We start from the raw sequence: 20,313 nt of genomic DNA, 5'->3' as shown, positions 1-20,313 counted from the left end.
GCATTTTCTAGGCATCCCAACCTGTTGGTGGCAGCAGAAATGCTACAATTCAGTTTTAGTGCAAATTCAAAGACTTTTACAACTGCTTTCTAGTGTTAGGGCAGAGTAACCCTGCTGCTGAATGACAGCTTGGCCACTGAGAACAGTGAGATGAGGGAAATAAAAATGTGTTGCTGGAAATGGTGCATTGTCTTTATAGCTCAATGTCACGTCATTACAGAAGGAATGATAAATTCTTGAGGTAGGTGCAAGACTCCAAAAATGATCTGGATGGCTTCTTGGAAGGGAGATATTAAATAAATAATACCAAGACTATGTATTACCCAAATCCCTTGGAGCTGGAACTCATTGGCATCAGCAGAGGAAGTTTTCACTGCTGTCAGGAAGCTCTGGGTGTGACCTGTGTGGCTGAAATGTTATTTAAAAAAAAAAAGTCCTAATAATTATGATGGTTCAAAATGTCTGTGGACTGGAGAAGATATTTCACATGATTCAATGCCAGGGTGTATGTCATTGAAAGACCCAGTGTAGCTTTAATCATCTTCAATGAAAAATCATAGTTTAAAACTCAAAAAAGCTTTGTCTGTGACAAATTCTTTTGGTAACAGAGATGAAAACCACATGTTTACTGTTTGTGCAGTTTGGCATAACAAGCTGTAAGGTTTTGTTCTTGGGTGTGAGTGTGAAGTTTGAGGTAGAGATAAGTAGTAGTGGAGCTCTGCCTCACCATTTTCCCTGTTTTAATGTGAACTGAACCATTGCCTGTTGTGGTTTTCAGACTTTACACCAGTTTAAATTTGACTTTCTCCAAGAAGTCTGTCACCATGAGCACTTCATCCCTCTGTGCCTGCCCATAAGGTCTTCAAACATTCCTGGTAAGGCCCCCTCAGGAGCATTTCTGTGCAACAGTGAATTATTGGGAGATTCAAAGAGCAGCTAATAAATAACTCTCTCCAGAGCTGTGTCTGTACATCAGGCTCAGAGGCCCCCAACAGCTTTTCAGGTGTGGTACTTAAGCAGTGTGATAAAAATAACATTTCAGTTTAAAAATAAAAATAAAGTATTTTTAGTTAAAATTTCAGTATGCCTGCCTGTAAATAAATGCAACCTCTGGCAGCTCAGTTAGGGGGTGGGAGGTGGAAGCTTCTCACTGGAAGTTTTAACTGGAATTTTTGTGATGACTGATTTACTAAATCAGTAAAGCTACTGCCATAGCCTTGGGTGGTGGTAAGCTAGGAAAGGATTTCAACAGGTACTGCAGGAAGGGGGGGAAGCTCAAAAAATGGGCTCCTGTCTCCTTTTGACCTCAGTTTTCAGCATCAAAAAATGAGCTCAGTTTTGACATTCAAGTCTTTCTTTTTTGAAAGTAGAAGCTGTTTAGTTCAAATTGAAGTCAAATTTTTTAATAAGTGAGCAAATGTCTTTTTTACTAATAATTAAAAAGTGCATTTTTTTGCCCATTTTCTTATGCTTATGAAAAATGAAGACACTGTGACGCCTTCAGAATCAGCACAGGAATATCGAACATCAGGTATGAGCAATATGACTGCATAAGTGAGCAGAATTTTACTTTCACCACTGCATTGTGGCAAATCTTAGACAAAAGTTATTTTTCCTTTTCAGAAATGGAATTGCTCTCAACCTCTGTGTTCTAGAATTCTTCTAGCTTAGGATGTGGGAACAATAATTTGGACTTTGTGCCTGGAAGAAGTCAGTAGTCTAATGAGCAAACAGTTGAGATTCTCATGTGGGAACGTGTATATAAATCATCTTTTATTATTAAATAGTAAAAGCTGCATGATTTCAGGAGATAATTATATTAGATTCATTCATTCTGAGAAATGAAGGGGCAAAACGAGACAGACCAGGAAATCAAGGTTTAACAGTGGAACATTTGGAAGATGGAGAGGGGAAGGATGCATGTAACCAATATATTAATTTAAACCTTCTTGTCCGTTCTACCCAAGACATTCCAGAGTACACACTGACCAATGAGTTCTGCCGTAAGCATTTCCTGATTGGAGTCCTGCTGAGGGAGGTTGGCTTTGCCTTGCAAGAGGACCAGGACATCAGGCACTTGGCTCTGGCTGTGCTGAAAAACCTGATGGCCAAGCACTCGTTCGATGATCGATACGCGGAGCCGGTAAAGAGACCGTCTGTCCTTTCTCACTGCTTGCTCATGCAGCACCTGAACATCCATGAAACCTCCCCAGCCACTGCTGTGTGTTTATTGGCTTCTTGAGGATCATGTTGTGTCTTTTATTTTCAGGCAAAACAAGCACAAATTGCAAACCTGTATATGCCACTCTATGGAATGCTTTTGGACAATATGCCAAGGATTTACATGAAAGATATGTTCCTCTTCAATATCAATACTTCCAATCAGGTAATTCATGTGGTTTTCTTGGAGCACTGAAATGATCAAAGTGAGCCAGTCTGACCCAGTGGGAAGAGCTCCAAGTTTATGCTGGTCACCAGTTAGGTAGCAGAATGCTGATATATTTGCACCTGCAAAGTTGAATTTGGAAGGTCTCAATTTGCAGAGCACCTGCAGAGCCCTGGGAGTCTGTACTGTCATGGAACAGAATGGGGGTCTGAAAGAGACCCAGGACACTGCTGTCCCAGGGCTGGAAATTCAGGGTTGTGGATTTGGAGCCCCAGACAATGTGTCCAGTACCTCTGCCACAGGCTGGGGTCTGAGGATGTCTCCTCAGGCAGGAGGCTGGGGCACACTGGTGTAAAGAAAACCTCCCATTACCCACAGAGTCTTTGCAGGATTGCTTTGTGTACCCAAAGATGGTACCACTGAGGGACCATAAGCTGTACCAGGAGGCAGAGGGAATGCTTACAAGTAACTGAAGGAGGGAGGGGATACAGAAACATCATAAAACAGCTTTACTGCCACAGAAAATGTCTGCATAAACTGCACATCTGAAGGGATATGTTTGTTTCGTAGATGTTATAACCATAACGCTTCAAAAACTAGAAGCAGATTTCTGCAGGGGTGTTGTGTCTTTCAGTCCTTCCAGCAAATGAAATTCCATTTCATTTGAGCGTTGCTAATGGCAATTAATGTTCCTTTCCCAGTGCTGTGTTAATGTTTCAGAAACAAGCACCAGTTAGACTTGGCCAGTCCTTCACAGCTTCCGCTGTGAGAGAGTCTCAAATTGCAGGAAACTTCTCAGCACCTTATGGCAAGCCTTGATGCTTCAAGGCTGTCATGTCAAAACAACTGGAAGGTGGTTCTCAAACTCAGAGTCTTAGAAAAGCCTCCTGGGTGTGCTGTCATTATCCAAGTTATGGATAATGACATGGAGTGCTGGAGCTCGTTCTGTCTGTGTCCCATGCAGGGATCCAGGGATGACCTGAGCACGGCTGGCGGGTTTCAGAGCCAGACAGCAATGAAACATGCAAACTCTGTGGACACCTCCTTTTCCAAAGATGTTCTGAACTCTATTGCAGGTACAAATGACAGATTGAACAGACACGTTGTGTGTATCTCAATCCATTGTGCTTTCTGCCTAGAATTCATGGAGGATATCATTAACTTCTGTTATACCATATCCAGGGAAACATGGTGTGCAATGTTTCTCTTCCCTTTGGGTGTCTTTGGATTGACTTTCACTTGTGAAGCTGTTCTACTTCCACTGCTTCACTTACTCTCCTGCTTTGGAATGATGCCAGTGTTCAGGCTTTAAGAAACCCTTTTGCCTGAGTTCGTTCTTGTAGTCTCTGCCTGACTGAAAAACAGCTCCAAGGTTTCTCCTGAAAACTCCTGATGTCTCATGGAGGCAAATATTTATAGTTTTTCCAGGCTTAACAGAAGAGTAGAAATACAACTTATTTTATTCACTACCTCCAACCCTATTTCAAAATTCAGGGAAATGAATTCAGGCATCTTTCCACTGATTTTTGTGTCCTTAGGTCAGTTCTTACAGAATGCACTAGGCCATTTTAATGCCATGAAAAATGGCAAACTGAATCATTGTACTTCAACTTGTTGCATGTTTTCAGTACTAAACATACCCATCAATAGCTTTGCTATTGGAAATTCAAAGCACTTGTCTCAATCCAGCATGTGACACATTTTAAGTTCTCCATTTTTTTTGTTGGTTTTTGTATCCATAAATGTTTTAGTTTAGCATGTTTGCTGTGACTTTCATTTACAGCCTTTTCATCAATAGCTATCTCTGCAGCAAACCATGCTGACTCCAGAGCTTCCTTAGCAAGTCTTGAATCTAACCCAAGTACCAATGAAAAAAACAGTGAGAGAACTGACACGTGTGAAAAGGTACATGTGCAAATGTTGGAAACGCTTGCTGGAGGTGGGAGTCCAGCACTGTGCTTAATGAGGCCCTTTGCTGTCCCCTCAACAGATCATGAGACCTTTGTCTTTGATTGGGTCCACTCTTCGTTTTGACAAGCTGGATCAGGCTGAAACTAGAAGCCTTCTTATGTGCTTCCTTCACATCATGAAAACCATTTCAGAAGGTAAAAACTGCACTCACTACTTAATTTACGTTGCTGTAAAATACTGTGAGTACTGAATCCAAGTGAACATGAAATTAGAATAATTATAAGTGTATTTTACAGGCTTTGGGCTAAGTTTAATTCCCTGTAATGGATACATAATATATTTTAATATCTCCCCTTAGATGCCCTGATTTCCTACTGGTTGCGAGCACCCTTCTCAGAAATAACAGACTTTTTCAGCATCTTAGAGTAAGTTTACTTTGTGGTTGTTTGATTTTTGTGTTGAGTATTCTGAAGTGCTGGCTACAAACAATTCCTCTTTGGGTTTGTCCTCCTATTGGAATAGTCTGACTGTATCTTTAATTATTTTGCTATAATCTCCCAAAGTCATAATGAGACATTATTAATAAGATACATATCCTCCAATATGTTGTAATTTAATTACCATGAACAAGGGTCATAGTGCTTTGGGTCTTCCTCCTAAAAGAGATTTTCATATTAGTTTCCCATTTAGTGTTGAGATTCTGTTTTTCCCTTGAGAAAAGTATTTAGCTCCTCAAAACTTCCCAGCCATAAGAAAAGTCATATAATGTAGGATGACCCGCCTTTCACATCCCCAGGGTGGTTTGCTCAGTCCAATCTATGCATGACTGCAGAATTCAGCAGGTAGCTGGTTTTGGAATTTCCTCCCCATCTTGTAGTTGAAATGTGAGTTATTGACCTTCAGCTGGTGATGCAGCAATGCTTTTGCAGCCAGGTTCTTGCCTTTGCCATCTCACCAGGCAGAAATCCTCAACTCTAGAGAAAGGGAATGTGGGTGTGCAAAGTGCTGCCACACCTCGTGTGTCCCTAGGCTGGCAGCTGCTGCATTCTATTATTTTTCTTTACTAGCAGGTACATATGCCATAGGTCTCATTGAGGCACTAAGATTCAGCATTTTTTACATAAGTACAAAGCCATTACTAGGCATAAAATGTGTTGTTTTATCTTCCAGGGTTTGTCTGCAAAACTTCAGATATTTAGGAAAACGCAATATTGTCAGGTAATTCTGTATTACAGACTCTGGGTTGCAATATTTAAATAGTGCAGCATTTGTTAGAATTAAATGAGATTAACAGTGTATCCATCAATTTTCTCTTGAAAGAATCTCTTTGTGGATTTGAAGCCAATGTATGCTTCATTTTTTCTTATTTGCAAATGACGTTATTGTGATGTTCTGCATATCTGAGTATGTTATAAAGGATGAATTGCATGATGTGATAACCATTATTGCATTTGTAACCCAAAATACTGGGGCCACTCTTGACCACATTTCTGTACATATGCCAAAAAAGGGAACTTTGAACATTGCATTTCCATCCATGTCAGAAAAAATAGTTTTAATGGGCATAGATAATTTCACAGCAATAAAATAATTTCACAGCAATAAAAAAAATCTCCTGCCTCCCTGAAAAAATGTGGCATCATGTTCAGCTGTGAAATGTGGAATGCAGGCTTTGTCTCAGCTGATGTTTCATTTTGAATTTTATATTACTGCTGTGAACTTGTCTATATGTCGTGCAGTGTCAAAATTAAAGGTCACCAGATGAACCAGTTCTTGCTCCACACCAGGTCTAGTCAGGCCTGCATTTACTCTTCAGGGACACGGCAAAATTGATGTCACGTTTCATAACAGACCAGCACTTATTTTCTCTTTCTCTTAACAGAAAAATCGCAGCTGCTTTCAAGTTTGTCCAGGCCACCCAGAATAATGGAACTCTGAAAGGCTCAAACTCCTCTGGCCAGGCATCAGGGCTGCTCTCACAATGGTAATGGTGCATGCAATTCCTAACTCTGTAAACCCCCAGCCCGGGCTCTCATCCTCCAGCCCTCGTACTCTGTCACAGCGCTGACTGAAACGAGGTTGACAAAATCTACAAATTTCAATATACAAAATAACAAATTTCAGAGGCCTCAGAGCTTTAAGCTGTAAAAAAGTTGAGTCTCTCTGGCTTGACTTACAAGCTGTTGGTTAGAGTGTTATGTTCAGGGAGCAGTTCTGTCCTAGAATAATTTTAATCATGTAAATTTATGAAATTGCATTTTTAAAAGAAGTAACCAGGAAGTGTATTTTAAAAAGTTACCTAAATTTTGAGATGTTAAATCTTCCTGAATTCTGCACTAGTTACAAATAGAAAATCCTTTCAAAAGTTTTAATAATCATTGGTATTTTAGTTCTAAGCTTCTCATTATAAATTAATGATGTGTTTGTCAGCATCAAAGAGGATTAAAAGAACACATGAATATGCCCACATGTATTTTTACTGTCAATGTCATTTCATCATTTCTTTCACCTCATAGAAAGTGTATTATTTCTTCCTTGAACAGGATATGTTTATCTTATATTCTGAGCTAAAAGAACATACCTCAGTTTTTCTTCACCCAAAGACAGTTTTCTAAACACCAGCCAGTTATTTGAGCTGATGCTTTTTTTTTTTTCAGTGCTTCATGGAAGTTTTGTCCCCTGTGATTTCAAGAAATCACAGCACGTGTTTGTTTTGTCCACCTCACTGACTTCCACGTCTTTGTTTCTCTGAAGAATTTTGCTTCATTTTGTTTAATTCAGCCATTGAGAATCACTTCATGGAACTGACATGGAAAATTCTGAATAGGCACAGTAGTTTATTCTGTTTTTCTGTTCTTAATGGTACCTTTCAATTGCAGGATGCATTCTACTTCAAGTCACGACGGCCACAAGCACCCCAGATCTCAAACATTACCAATAATCCGGGGCAAAAACGCACTTTCTAACCCCAAACTCTTGCAGATGATAGACAGTAGCACTGCAAGTAAGTACAGAATTTATTTACTTCCCTCTGGAATTCTGTGGGATTTAAATCAGGATCTATACAGACCTTTTCTTGACCAGAGGCTCTTAAAATTATGAGATTGGAGTCATCTGTCCCAATTGCCAATTAGGTTTCTTCCCTCCTTTGAGGATGAACAGAAACAGTGAGAGGATGTACTCACGTCACTGGTGCAGCTGGTGAGAGTTGACTCAAATTTCTTCCACTTTCATCTCCTATGAGCAGTTTTCTTCAAAATACCACTCTGGGTAAAAGTGCAGTTAGGACACCATCTCTGCTGTGATGAGACTCAGGGACCAGATTGCAGAATGAAATCATCTTTAGTGACACTCAGAAGATTGTTTTTAATCTTTCTCTTTTTATGCTGCAGGCACCTCCAACGAAACAGACATTGTTCAGTATGTAGACACAGAGGCAAACATTGCTACAGAAGTTTCCCTCATAATCCTTGACCTGTTGTGTCTTTACACTCTGAATCACCAGGTATGTTTGGCTGGTTTTCTTTTCTGCTTGAACTGGTGGGATATGGGGTAGAAGGAAGGCCTGGGGAAGCAGGCACACAGGAAACCTGAAATGTCTGAGACAGCAGAATAGGGAAATAACATATGTCAGTCCTCAGTGAAGGTCTTTTAGAAGGGCATTGGTTCATAGTACCCAAACTGAATAGAAAGAGGTGGCAGAAGAACATCCAGGGCTATGTACAACCCTTCTCTGCTTTGGAATACTTGCATCTAGTATTGCATCACCTTTTCTGAACCATGCTTATCCCACTAGATTTCAGTGATTTTCAACAACAGATTTCCAACCTGCTTATAATCTCTATCTCTGCAAGTCAGCAGGTGAATCCTCTGCCTCCTTAAAAATTGCTCAGATTGCTTCAGCAAGCCCAGATGACTTGCTGAAGGTCTCACAGCCACAATACAGCAAACAGTTCCTTTCACATTTTAGTGCTCCATCTCTGTCAGCCTAACCCTTAAATACAGTGTATACAATCCATGAGTAGTACAGGCATAGCAAAGTGCTTTTCTTGAGAAACTGCACAAGTCTGCAGCAGGCTGGGAAAGCATCATCTGCAGAAATTTTACATTGAAAAAAGCATCTCTCTAGGAGCACTCCAAGGTAATGTCCAGCAGATCCTTCTCCTGTTTATTCACTTCAATAACCACAATGTCCTGTCTTGTCTGTGAACCTTTCAGAGGCAGCTCCAACAGTCTGATTGCCAGAATGTGCTGATGAAGAAGGTCTTTGACACACACATGCTCTTTTTGCAAATCAACCAGTCCGCAGCAGCTCTCAAACACGTCTTTGCTGCTCTCCGGCTGTTTGTAGGCAAGGTAACTCTGGGTTTGTTCTGTTGCTCATGCCTGGCAATATGTGACAGCAAGTCCAGCCTGGGGACAATTGAACACTCTGCAAGAGTTCTGAACTTACTCTGTTAATGTTTATTCCTGACAAAGACAGTCTGATTTATTGCTGATTAAAAGAAAGAAGTTCACAATGTCTGAAAAAAAACAGTTCTGTTTTGAAATTGAAAAATTTGCTAGGAAGGGGAATTTTTAATGTAAGTAGATGAGTGATGTCCAGCTCTGTGGTGTATCCATTGCCTTTCCTGCTTTTATCACCTATGGAAGAAAGTGTGAAACCCTAGAAGTCTGTGGTCTTTGTGGCAGATACCTGGTTTGCAGAATTCACCAGTGAATGGTTACTGCTGTCCCCATAGGAACCAGCAAGAGAGTATTCCACACATTTCACCAAAAGTTCACCCACACTAATATAGTTCTACAAATACCTGGCTTTAAACACAGGAAACAGTATGGATATGTGTCAAACTCTTTCTTTGCTTGCATTGCACTTGTGTAAATTGGCATGGCATTGATGCCAGCTGCAAAGGCTGTGCAATTTCCAAGTCACAGAGCTGGATGAGATCCTCTAAAAAACAACCAGAATGTGGCACTCACGAAACAATTGCTCTGGAGAAGTGCCAATAAGCAAGGCTGGCCTTGGTTCCTACGTGTTCCTATGAAACACAAGAGTGTAGCTGAGTTTACAGCATGTGGCCTCCCTCTGGTTCTTGTCTCAGGGGAAAGGAAGAGGAAATCATGCTTCTCCCAGTAGTGCAGAGGAGGACGTGGGGGAAATATGAAGTAAACCATCCAGAGACAGCTTTAAATGACATCCCAGACAGCTGGGAATAGAAGAACTCTGTGCAATGGGGAAAATGAATAAGTATCCAGAATTGCCCTTCTCGTTTATCCTGTAGCTTTTGGGATTGAATTCTCCCTTCATGGTTCTGTGGGAGCAGGGATCTCTTGTGGTTCCTGCAGCAGAACTCCGCAGGCAGTAGTTCAAATTTATAGCCCATGTGTACATTTCCACATCTCTCCCTCAGTCTTCTGTCACATTCACCCTGCTGGTAACAGTGGGTATGGTTTGGGGAGCCCTCCTCTGTTGTCTCCTGCTCTTCAGACCCTTGACCTCTGGAAGTTCACTGACCGTGCTACTCAAACTATTTCTTTTCTGCTGAACAGCTTTTATACCAGTGCAGAGCTCCCCCTGCTTTTCCTGGTTAGCTGCTGTGCATTCCTGGCAGATTCCTTGCTGCTTGCTGGGCTTGCTGTGTGCCAGCTGCTGTCTGGGCTTCCTAGAAGCCAGTTTGATAGCATACAGTGTTTGTAGGAAAATCTGAGTGTAGTTCTTAATTAATCTTCATTTGAGTGAGGGATTGTGCTTAGTTTAAACCTGGTATGAATAACTGTAGGAGAGTTACTGAAAGGTTAAAAAAAAATTGTTAACTCAGAATAACTGCACCAAGACCTGAGAGCAGTACTGAACATATTCACACATTTTTTTCAATAGTTCCCATCAGCATTCTTCCAAGGACAAGCAGATCTCTGTGGTTCCCTCTGCTATGAAATCCTGAAGTGCTGTAACCATAGGTCACGTTCAACTCAGACTGAAGCATCTGCTCTTCTTTATTTTTTCATGAGGAAGAACTTTGAATTTAACAAGCAGAAATCAATAGTCAGGTCCCATCTACAGGTAAGGGAAGTGTGAGATCAATATTTAACTGATGTGCATTAGTTTTTCTCTTTTTTTTTTTTTAAATGCATTGAAGAAAGGCAATCCTTTTGCAGTCCTCAGACAGGCAGTTCTCTGTGGCAGCTTGATTTTCCTGCCAAGTCTGAAGTTGGACTGGATTCTCTGCTGTTCTTGGGCTGCTCAGCTCTGCTCCAGGGAGAGACAACAGCTGTGAATGTATCTGCATTGCCAGATTAATGGCTATTCTTGACTCACGTGTTGCTTACAGCAGTCAGAGCACAGCTGATGAAGAAACTAAACAGAATCTGACAGTACAGGAACAGACCTGTAAAGTCCAGTAATAACATATTTACACTGCAAAATGTGAGCAGCTACTAAACTTTGAAAGGTTACTCACAGTCCTTGCCTTTGTACATGTTACCTTCGTAGGACAGGTATGAAATGGCACTGTATGAAATTACAAGTGCATCAAGTCATGCTAAAACAAGGGTTAAAAACTCTTCTGACACTCTTGATTTCTTTGCTAATTGCATCCTGTGTTTGCTCCCTGTGCAGCTCATCAAGGCAGTGAGCCAGCTGATAGCGGATGCGGGGATTGGCGGATCTCGATTCCAGCATTCGCTCGCAATTATAAATAATTTTGCTAATGGAGACAAGCAGATGAAAGTAAGAAACATTTTTTGTCAATCAGTACCTCTTGCAAAAGGTCAACAATTTCACAGGAGCAAGTGTTTCAGTAAATAAAATTGTTGGTTCTATTAGCCAGTGATTTATGCATTCATAGTGGGCCTTTCTCAGGCAATCTGAAGTTCAGGAAGGTGTTTGTGACTCAAAAGCTTAATAAGTGAAAATAATATTTAAACAAAAATATTTTTATTTTAAAATTGTATTATTTGTTATTTATTGCTTATTTTGTTCATTTGCCTCATGTCAGAGGTCATGCATTGGGACTAATGGAACACAATTGCAGTCAGCAAACAATTGTTAGTCTACAATTGCTCCCTTTCCTCTGTTCAGTAAATGTGTAGCAAAAACAGGCACAACAGTTGGGTTTTGTAAGACCTTGCTAGTTCACTGAAGGTAAACTTGGCTCTTAGACAAGTTACCACTGCTATTTTAGTTATTGTCTATACAAAAATTGTTGAAAAAATATTCTGGTTTTTAATTTCTACAATTCTTGTCCAAACATGTCAATGTGCATTTTCAGTTTTATACTTTGGAGGTGTTCTTCTCTGAAGGTGACTTTAGGGTATCTCCACTGAGATTAGTAATAAAGTTAGCATAAGCAAATTGGTAGATAATTAGCAGAAGTAATTCAATGCGTTATCTGATAAGATGTCATTACAATTCTGTTTGGTTTTGAAGTCCAGCTTTGATTTCACAGCACTGCAGACAGTCACACTGTTTCAGTGACTTGCTTATCTCTGTGTGACATAGAGGAGAGAGTATTTAATTTCATTTCTTTTTTCTGAATGTTTTGCTTTTAAACAAAACAAAGGATGAAAATAAGTCTGAAAACAAATGTATTTCACTGCTTATCTGAAAAAGAAAAACTGAAGAGCTGAGCTAAATATGTTGAGAACAGCTGGTGTGAGTAATATAAGGACTCTGTTTTAATCTAGCCCAGTGTGAGAAGGTCAGGAGCCAGGCTTGTGCTCTATTCCCATGGTGAGACATGCTGGGAGTGTAGTTAAGCAGGACTATCTATAGCACACGGTGCTGTTGCTCAGAGGAAAGTGTGCAAGGGTCCAGTTCTGGACCCAGTAAGCAATTGAGGAGCACCTGTTCCAGTTCCCTGGCTTCAGCAGAACTGTTGCACGTGGCAGGGGAATAGGTGACTGACCTGGGCCATCTTACAGTGCTATGAGACATCAGGAAAAAAACACCCAGGGTTTGTGTGCAATGTGTGACTGCTCCAAAGCCTGCATGGCTAGGGAGGGGGTGGAGGCCCTCTGTGAGCAGAACTTTATCTTGTTTGGGGTGCAGCATGGGGCTCTGTGGATGGTTTCAGTGATGCATTGCTTATCTTTCCCAAAGAACGTTAATTTCCCAGCAGAGGTGAAGGATCTGACCAAGCGCATCAGGACGGTTCTGATGGCCACGGCTCAGATGAAGGAGCACGAGAAGGACCCTGAGATGCTGGTGGATCTGCAGTACAGCCTGGCAAACTCCTATGCCAGCACACCTGAGCTACGCAGGACGTGGCTCGAAAGCATGGCCAAGATCCACGCAAGAAATGGAGATTTGTCAGAGGTAATGTGGGAAAATGAACAGGAAATCCATCTGTCTTTAGGCTGAGCTGTTCTGATGAAAGGGCTTTGGAACACTGACAGCAGTGGTGAGTTAAGAGGATCATCCAGTGTCTCTCATATATTTGTAATCAGAGGAGTAAAGGTCTGAAAACCCCTGGAGATGTGATATGCTCATTGCAGCTTGCCTGGCCTTGAGTGCCTGCTGCATGCTGGAGCAGGGTGTGGAACTGTCTGACAGGGAAGCTGAGGGCAGTGTCACTTTGGCACCTCCTCTGCCTACCCCTGACAGGCACAGTAGCTGTGGTCTAGAGGAGGTTATGAGCAGTGAGTAACTCACAGAAAGGTTTTTCTTCTCCCTCACTATGGCCCAGGAGAGGAGCTTTGCTTATAATGTGTTGTCATGTTCTTCAAAGACTAAATGGGTGATGCAAAATTCCACTGCATAACCCAGGAATACCTTATGTACTAAGTCATCTTAATGGTTTTCTTGAGAAAATCTATGCATTATGTAAGACACCTCGTGAAATTTACACTTGAGGAGGATTTCATCATTTAATCCTTTATTTTCTTAGATTACTTTTGTCTTCCCTTTTTTGCCTCATGATTTGGCAGTGCTGAAAGTATATGCTCCTTATCCCATGTATGCTGTAATTCAGGCTACTTTAACATATCCATGTATGTTGGCCTCTCATTACAGGCTGCTATGTGCTATATTCATATTGCTGCTCTCATTGCAGAGTACCTGAAGAGAAAAGGTAAGATCAACATATCCAAAACCAGCTTTATATATATAAATATTACTGTTCAAAATCATTTTTGGCTATCCTGCTTTCCTTCCTTATATGTAAAGTATTCTTAAAGCAGCTTGAATTCTTCCCAAATGTTTTATTTTTAAAATATATCATAAATGCTGGTCTAAGACTGGAACAGTGAAAGTGTGTTTTGTGTAAAGAGGTTTAATTAAATGTTTAGCAAGCTAGTGCTAATAGAGAATGCCTGACTTGTCAGTCTGTTGTTATTAAATATGCATGAATTAACACATACCAGTAGCAGTGTACTAATACCATCTTACAATATCATAGGTTACTGGAAAATGGAAAAGATTTGTACCTCACGTATGCTCCTGGAAGATGCTCAAGTCTCTGATAGTAATGTGTTACTAACACCTCACAATGGAGGAAGTGAGTGCTCTAACTGTGCCTGTTTGTGGGTCAATAACATGATTAGCAGATCAAACTGCTGTTTTCCAACTGATCTGGAAAGATATCAACCAAAGCAAACCTGTTTCTAGTGCATGTTGAAGGCTGTTGTAGAAAGCAGTATTGGAAACATCACGAGCTCCTTTCCTGATGCTCTTTGGCTGGTTTGATGGATTGCTCAGAATGTCTCTGGTTATGGGCTTTTGCAGCAGGAAAATCCCTCTTGGGTCAATTGGTGTTTAGCATGCAAATCCATGTCCAAGTCCTTGGCTGTCCAAAGCTGGGAGAGCAGGAGGATGGAATTAATATCTGGTTGTCCATATGTAATTTAGTACAGATAAAGGGGTTTTTTAAATCTATGATACTTATTTAAAAATAAAGTGCAGGCTTATATTTTTTAATGCTTCTATGCCACTGGTTATTTAGTTTATGAAATCTGTATTTCATAGTAATTCTCAGCATGAGATGTGTTAGCAATTTCCACAAAGAGCAGTTTCCAGGGTCAAGGGCAAATATCTGGGGAAGAGAAAACATGGAAAGAATATAGTCCTTCAATACATTTGGAAGTGTCTGTGGACAAGATGAAAAAATGCATCCTTTTAGAAAGAAGCTTTCTGTGAAGAGCAATACTTGTGAGACAGTTCAGTAGTGGTAAAAGACTTTGAATAAAGATTATAGTAGCTGAGTGAAGAACTTGGGTGATTTTAAACCTGTACTTAAACAGTTTTCAAAACTTGAGAGAGAGAATGGAAGCTCCCATCTCAGTGTCTATGGCTGAGCTTTTTTAATTGAGCCATAGTAGCATTTTCCTACTGTTAAATTAAACATGGGCTTTGCCAGGAGTTGGTCACCTCCCCTGGCAGCTTTACCTTCTCCACTCCAGAGCAGCGGTAAAATCCTTGCAGGGCAGAACCTTCCTGATCTGTAAAGTGTGATGCCTGTGCAAGTTGTTTCTGCTGCAGCCATGGTACTGAAGGCCTCGGCTTAGCAAATGCTCGATTTAAGCTCAGTTTATTCCTTGTGAGCCTTTCCATCCACAGCTGCTGCCAGCAGCCAGAGGTTTCTGCAGGGGAGTCCCTTGGCTGGGCCCTGGCAGCGCTGCTGAGCCAGGGCAGGACAGGAGAGCCCCTGCCAGCCTGTCCTGGAGCCACCTCCCCTGGGCTGTGCAGTCCTGGGGACTGGCAGGGGGACACCTGCAGGTTCCCCAAGTGACAATGGTGTCACCTTAGCCTGTCAGGGTGATGGCTGTGCACAAAGGAGGGGTGCACATGAAGCTTTGCCAGGGCTGCCAGCGCTTAGAGCTCAGGACCCAAAATGCCAGAGAGAGGAATAACACTGCATCAGGAGAGGGCTGGCATTCCCCTTTGCCTGGAGAGGTGAATTTATATCATTGAGGAAAATGTGGAGTCGTCTTATAAATTCCATCAGCTCCATTTGTGCCTCTCATTACTCGGGCTGCAAAAGAAATTAACTCATCAGCTCTGTTTTACTGGCATCTAGTAACTTCTTGAAGTATCTGCTCACTGAGTCATTAACAGCCTTTCTTGTGACTTGCACTTCAAGGCTTGTTTTCCATGGGATGGCCTGCTTTTCTGAGCATTACCCCCAACATTAAAGAAGAAGGGGCTATGAAGGAAGACTCTGGGATGCAAGATACTCCCTATAATGAGGTCAGCAATGTTAACATTCATATATCTGTTCTGTATTAACAGAATGTTATTTCTAGTGGAATCCTGTGCATGTTACAGATAATTAGAGTGTACTCAGGCAATGTTAAAAGGCACACAGCTTTTGAGTGAAATGTGACAGCTGCTGCAGTGGTGTTTAGCTAAGGAGAGCAGAAAGTACCAGAGCTGAAAGTCAGGGCAGGGGAAAGCCATGAAGCAAACCCAGTCTTCTGCATGAGATGTCAACTATTCAAGTATTTTCATGTTACTATTTCAAGGTTTTTTTGTCTAAAGAAGAGCTAGGTCACCAATACTTGATTAAACATTGTGCAATGGAAATAAACCTTAATATAGAAGTTCCAGAATAAAAATGAAGTAGTGTGTATGTGCTTTTGCTGCATTGCTGTTAATTAAATGCCACCAGCTGTCAAGTCACTGAACTATTTGCATTTGTGAAATTGCAGAATATCCTTGTGGAACAGCTGGAGTTGTGTGTTGACTACCTCTGGAAGTCTGAGAGATATGAGCTTATTGCTGAGGTCAACAAGCCTATCATTGCTGTTTGTGAAAAGCAGAGGGACTTTAAAGTAAGTGGGTGTTTGGTTTGGGTCTTTTAAATTATCCCAAGGCAACACTAAAGATCAAAATATTTAGGGGAAAAAAATGTGCTTTCTTTAAAAGGAATGTTTTCTTTCTTCCTGTCTGTAATTTCTCCTTTTTGTGTTGTGAGAAAATAAAAAACATTGGTGTCTTTCCTGCCTCTTTTCAGCATCAATGCAACAGTAACTGTAAAAAAATTTCAAATAAAACCTCTTCTCTTAGCCAGTGGATATGATTTTTCACATGGGTTTTAAACCAAGAGCACATTTGCATTGTATTTAAGTTCAGAAAATGCTGATTAATTGCATGATTTCTTCAATTTCAGGGTTTCTTAGTTTCTTATTTACTTGGCAATTTCAATACATAATGGATAGCCAGATGATAATGGCATTTACTGATTTTTCTGGGTTTAAATTGAAAGACACAGAGTGGTAGGTAGCAATAAGCTGTATCCTAGGGAAGCAGATCCTCAGATGTTAACTTTGCTGAAATCTTGGTTCATTCTCCTGAGAAAGTGCTGTTTAGTAATGACTGTGGAAAGCACATCTTTGTGTGGGGCTGGGGCTGATTGGAGGTGCTGGCACCTTGTTCTCACCTGCACAAACAGCACCTGGGTTCTCTGAGCCCTTGGCAGGTCAGCAGCACTGCCTGGTGGGGGGATGATTCCCTGTGAGCCTGCACACGGAGGCTCCACTGCCACCAAACCCTCAGAGGATGACAGAAACCTTGTAGTGAATCTTCAGTGGCTGCTTCCGAGGTTAAACTGCTCCCACAGCACGTCCAGCTGCCCTTGCAAAGGTTTGGGAAGCCAGCTAAGGCAAGCACGGCTGTGCAGAGCTGTGGTGGCACTTCCCAAGGTGCTGGCATGCCCTCACTGCCCTCCCTCTGTCTGTCTGTCCGTGCAGAAACTGTCTGACCTGTACTACGACATCCACCGCTCCTACCTGAAGGTTGCAGAGGTGGTGAACTCGGAGAAGCGTCTCTTTGGGAGATACTACAGGGTGGCATTTTATGGGCAGGTGAGTGAGCCTGGGCTCTTCTGTCTGCACAGTCAGATTTCAGACCTGGTCCTGACAGAGCTCAGGGAAGCACCTGGTGGTGAGTCACAGGGTAAAAGCTGCCTCGTGGGTCAGGCTCCCAGCAGGAGTTCAGTCAGCAGGGAGCACTCAGGTGCCTCTGTGTAAAGCACTGCTGTGGATTCAGGGTGTATTAGGGACCAGGCTTCTGTGTCAGCTTTAGTTCTTGACTTCATAAAGCAAAGCTGAGACTGAGGCAGGACAGGTTTTTTCAAAGTACAACATAAGGAGAACCAGATAAGGCACATTTGATATATGGCCCTCTCCTCCAACAGATCTCAAAGCAGAGCAGTGTGCAGTAGATGCTTTGTTGTGTTTTTCACTGACTGCCTTCTGCTTCCAGGCCACCTCTGGTTCTGTGCAATGTACTTAGAATAGCATTATTCCCTCTGCTGTGCTTCAGCACCCTTGAAGCATTATTTTGTGCTTTCTTCCACCACAAACCAGTGTAGCAATCCAGCATGTTCCTTTTAGTCCTGGTTTTGGCAAGCATAAAATTTCCTGTGCTTTAAAATATAAAGTGTGTAAACAACAGATTGATATGAATCATTCTGTTTGCTAATTAGATTTTAATGCAGAAATTTGCTCTTTTCTCCTTTTGATCTTATTCAAGGCTGTGGTAAGTCTAGTTCTGTTGCATGTTTTGTTTAATTCTCCTCACACATCCTTCATCCTTCTGTTACTTAACATGAATTTTCCTGTGCTCTCGATTCTTTGGTTCATGGCAGATAAAATAACGTCGCTGCATTCATTGTTGCACCCTGCAAACTAACTTTTGTTTGTTCAATTACTGAGCTGTACCTGTCATCATGTTGTGTGTGCACTGTGGGGCCCAATGCTGCTTCATCTCATCTCAGTGGAAGTTCCTCCCAGCTTCACTGGGACTGGGATTGGAGCCCCTCTTCCTCTGTTGCCAGTCCTGGAGTGGCATTAATGCTGTTTGAATGCAAGCCTGCTTTCCTGGGCTGCTGTGTCAGGCTGAGGTCCATGGCAGTGGCCACTGGAGCACTCTGGGGAGGTCATGGCCACGGCCAAGGTCCTGGCAGTCTCTTGTGGGAGCAAGCAAACGGGAATTCAGGGGGAATGGCAGGTCCTGGCTCTCTGGATTAGATTAGCAAAGCTGAATTTCTCAAATGCAAGGAGCTGCACCTGAGGAAGGGCAGAGTTTTCCTTATGCCTGGCCTTCCTCAAAATGGGAGCAGCACAGGGCAAAACAGGGCTCTCTTCTTGCAGCCTCCAGCCAGCACTCCCCAGAGCCAGCGGCTCTCCCCCTGGGTAATGGAGCTGCAGCACTTCTGCTGAACTGGGCTGGCATCTCTGTGCCAGTGCAATGACTTCCCAGGAGCCAGTGCCACAAGGGCAACTTCATTTAAACAGCTTTAGTGCTCTAAAGGGTATGACTTTGTCACAGCTGTGTCTTCCTCTGTTTGTCCCCCCCAGTCACTGGGCTCTAAAGGCAGCAGGCATTGCTTTCTCCTTGCCCTTTGCAGGAGACATGTGATGTGGCTGCTGTTCCTCAACAGAAACAAAAGCTGCAGGAAAAGCAGATTAAAGAGCAAAAAAATAATGCTAATACTGGGAGGGAGAATTTTGGGGGTTCTTAGTGGAGAAAGATGATCTGCTGCTGCTGCACCTGAAAATTGTTCTTCATGCAAAGGCAGAGGCAGAATTTGGTTACTGCATTGCTGCAGGGACCCCTGTGCAAGGAGGGTTTGAATTAATGTGATCCTTAGGGGGGACTCAGTCATCTGTTTTCAGCAGCAAGATTGATTTGCCAGCTCAGGGAGCCGGATCTCGTGGCAGCTGCTGGTTTAGACTGCACTTTGTGTGAAAGGCCTTTGGTGACAATGTCTCACTGCACCCCCAAGTGACCACACTGGCCAGTGCACATGAGTTCACTCACAGATGGGTGTTTGAGAAGTCAGTATCTTCCTTGAATTAAGAGCCAAAAAAAACCCTGTTAAATATACTGAATAGCTGATAACTCATATTGTGCTGATAAGCAAAGACATTCAAGACCTGTTTTTCAGAGCAGTGTCAGGCAAAGGTAGAGCTGAGGGTTTGCTCTGCTGTGTGTACAAGAAGCTGGAGGGCAGAGTTTGATAGTGATCACCATCCCTTACTGTGGGATGAGACAGGGAAGGAACCATTAGATGCCAAATCCTGGCAGGCCAAGCAGAAGGCTTTACCTCAGCCTTTCACCAAAGGGCAGAGAAGGGTCTGATGTGCTGTGAGCTCCAAGGCTACGTCTGGAGGTGTGTGAGGATGAGGAAGGGCCTTATCAGAACTCCTACAGTGACAGGCCTGGGTCAAAACTTGTCTCAGAGCATCAGAGCTGAGTGGAGACCAGTAACCTGCTGTTCAGGAGGTCATCTGCCTTCCATCTCCATCAGCTGCTCCCTGTCATAATTTTCATCTGTGAGGCTGCACTGTCCTTGCAGGACCAAACCAGCCAGGATGAAAATAATCCAGGGATATGCATCGATAATGTAACCTTGGCTGCTTAATATTTTAAAATCCTGAATTTGGAGGATATTTGACTTCTGGAAAGTATTTAATCTTACTTTTAATAGTCTTTGCCAGACATATAGCATATGGCAGACATGATTATTTATAGCTCACTGTGAACTCCTGCTTGTCACTTGTCAGATGAAATCCTGTAGGGAATATCTACTTGCATGATGTCTCTTGTATTAGAGAGAAGACTAAATCTGTTAGTTTTTTCTTTTCAGGTATTTTTTTTTAAGTAAAATGATTAACAGAGATATCATCTCAGTGTGCCATGCAGCATCAGCAGATTTGTCACTTACATGGAAGCACTGTGTTCAAGCATGCAAACCTACACAGACTCAGGGTTTAAGAGCATAAACTATATTGTAGCTTGCTGTGTGATCATTTTGGAAAACATGAGGGGTTTTGTTGAAAACAAAAATTTTGTTACTGAATAGTAACAGAAAGCAGATGTCTTTTGACAGAAACAGTCCAGAGGTTTTCCTACATAAAGCAGTTTTGCTTCAGTGGAAACAAGATCAGAAACCAGATTATAATCCTGTAGATATCTTCTCAGTGTAGTCAATAGGAAGTCAATTGCCTGCCCAGCTCAACAGATGTTTGTAGGATGTCAACTTTGGAGCTCTAGATTTTTTCTCTAATTACCTGTA

General features: G+C 42.0%; 1 protein-coding gene across 11 annotated transcripts in view; it reads left to right on the top strand.

The window, feature by feature from the left end:
* The window catches only part of DOCK10 (dedicator of cytokinesis 10), a gene marked incomplete at its 5' end in the record, with an annotated part of 140,721 nt that overhangs the window by 109,956 nt on the left and 10,452 nt on the right, over positions 1 to 20,313 (top strand). For 7 of the 11 annotated variants that reach the window (XM_084212507.1, XM_084212502.1, XM_084212503.1 and 4 more), the window contains 21 exons: positions 779 to 875; positions 1,487 to 1,531; positions 1,968 to 2,143; positions 2,270 to 2,386; positions 3,351 to 3,462; positions 4,170 to 4,291; positions 4,377 to 4,491; positions 4,656 to 4,722; positions 5,468 to 5,515; positions 6,180 to 6,281; positions 7,177 to 7,301; positions 7,690 to 7,802; positions 8,516 to 8,653; positions 10,176 to 10,358; positions 10,914 to 11,024; positions 12,396 to 12,611; positions 13,308 to 13,365; positions 13,693 to 13,791; positions 15,373 to 15,479; positions 15,941 to 16,063; positions 16,982 to 17,095. In XM_084212507.1, the coding sequence (XP_084068633.1) occupies positions 779 to 875; positions 1,487 to 1,531; positions 1,968 to 2,143; positions 2,270 to 2,386; positions 3,351 to 3,462; positions 4,170 to 4,291; positions 4,377 to 4,491; positions 4,656 to 4,722; positions 5,468 to 5,515; positions 6,180 to 6,281; positions 7,177 to 7,301; positions 7,690 to 7,802; positions 8,516 to 8,653; positions 10,176 to 10,358; positions 10,914 to 11,024; positions 12,396 to 12,611; positions 13,308 to 13,365; positions 13,693 to 13,791; positions 15,373 to 15,479; positions 15,941 to 16,063; positions 16,982 to 17,095 (2,388 nt within the window). The remainder of the gene's footprint in view (positions 1 to 778; positions 876 to 1,486; positions 1,532 to 1,967; positions 2,144 to 2,269; positions 2,387 to 3,350; positions 3,463 to 4,169; positions 4,292 to 4,376; positions 4,492 to 4,655; positions 4,723 to 5,467; positions 5,516 to 6,179; positions 6,282 to 7,176; positions 7,302 to 7,689; positions 7,803 to 8,515; positions 8,654 to 10,175; positions 10,359 to 10,913; positions 11,025 to 12,395; positions 12,612 to 13,307; positions 13,366 to 13,692; positions 13,792 to 15,372; positions 15,480 to 15,940; positions 16,064 to 16,981; positions 17,096 to 20,313) is intronic. The other 4 variants (XM_084212506.1, XM_084212504.1, XM_084212500.1 and 1 more) reach the window with 4 other exon arrangements.

The sequence above is a fragment of the Fringilla coelebs genome, assembly GCF_963513975.1.
Source record: "Fringilla coelebs genome assembly, chromosome: 10".
Lineage (NCBI taxonomy): Eukaryota > Metazoa > Chordata > Aves > Passeriformes > Fringillidae > Fringilla > Fringilla coelebs.
Note: the sequence above shows the minus strand (reverse complement) of the source record. Positions and strands in the feature narration are given on the sequence as shown.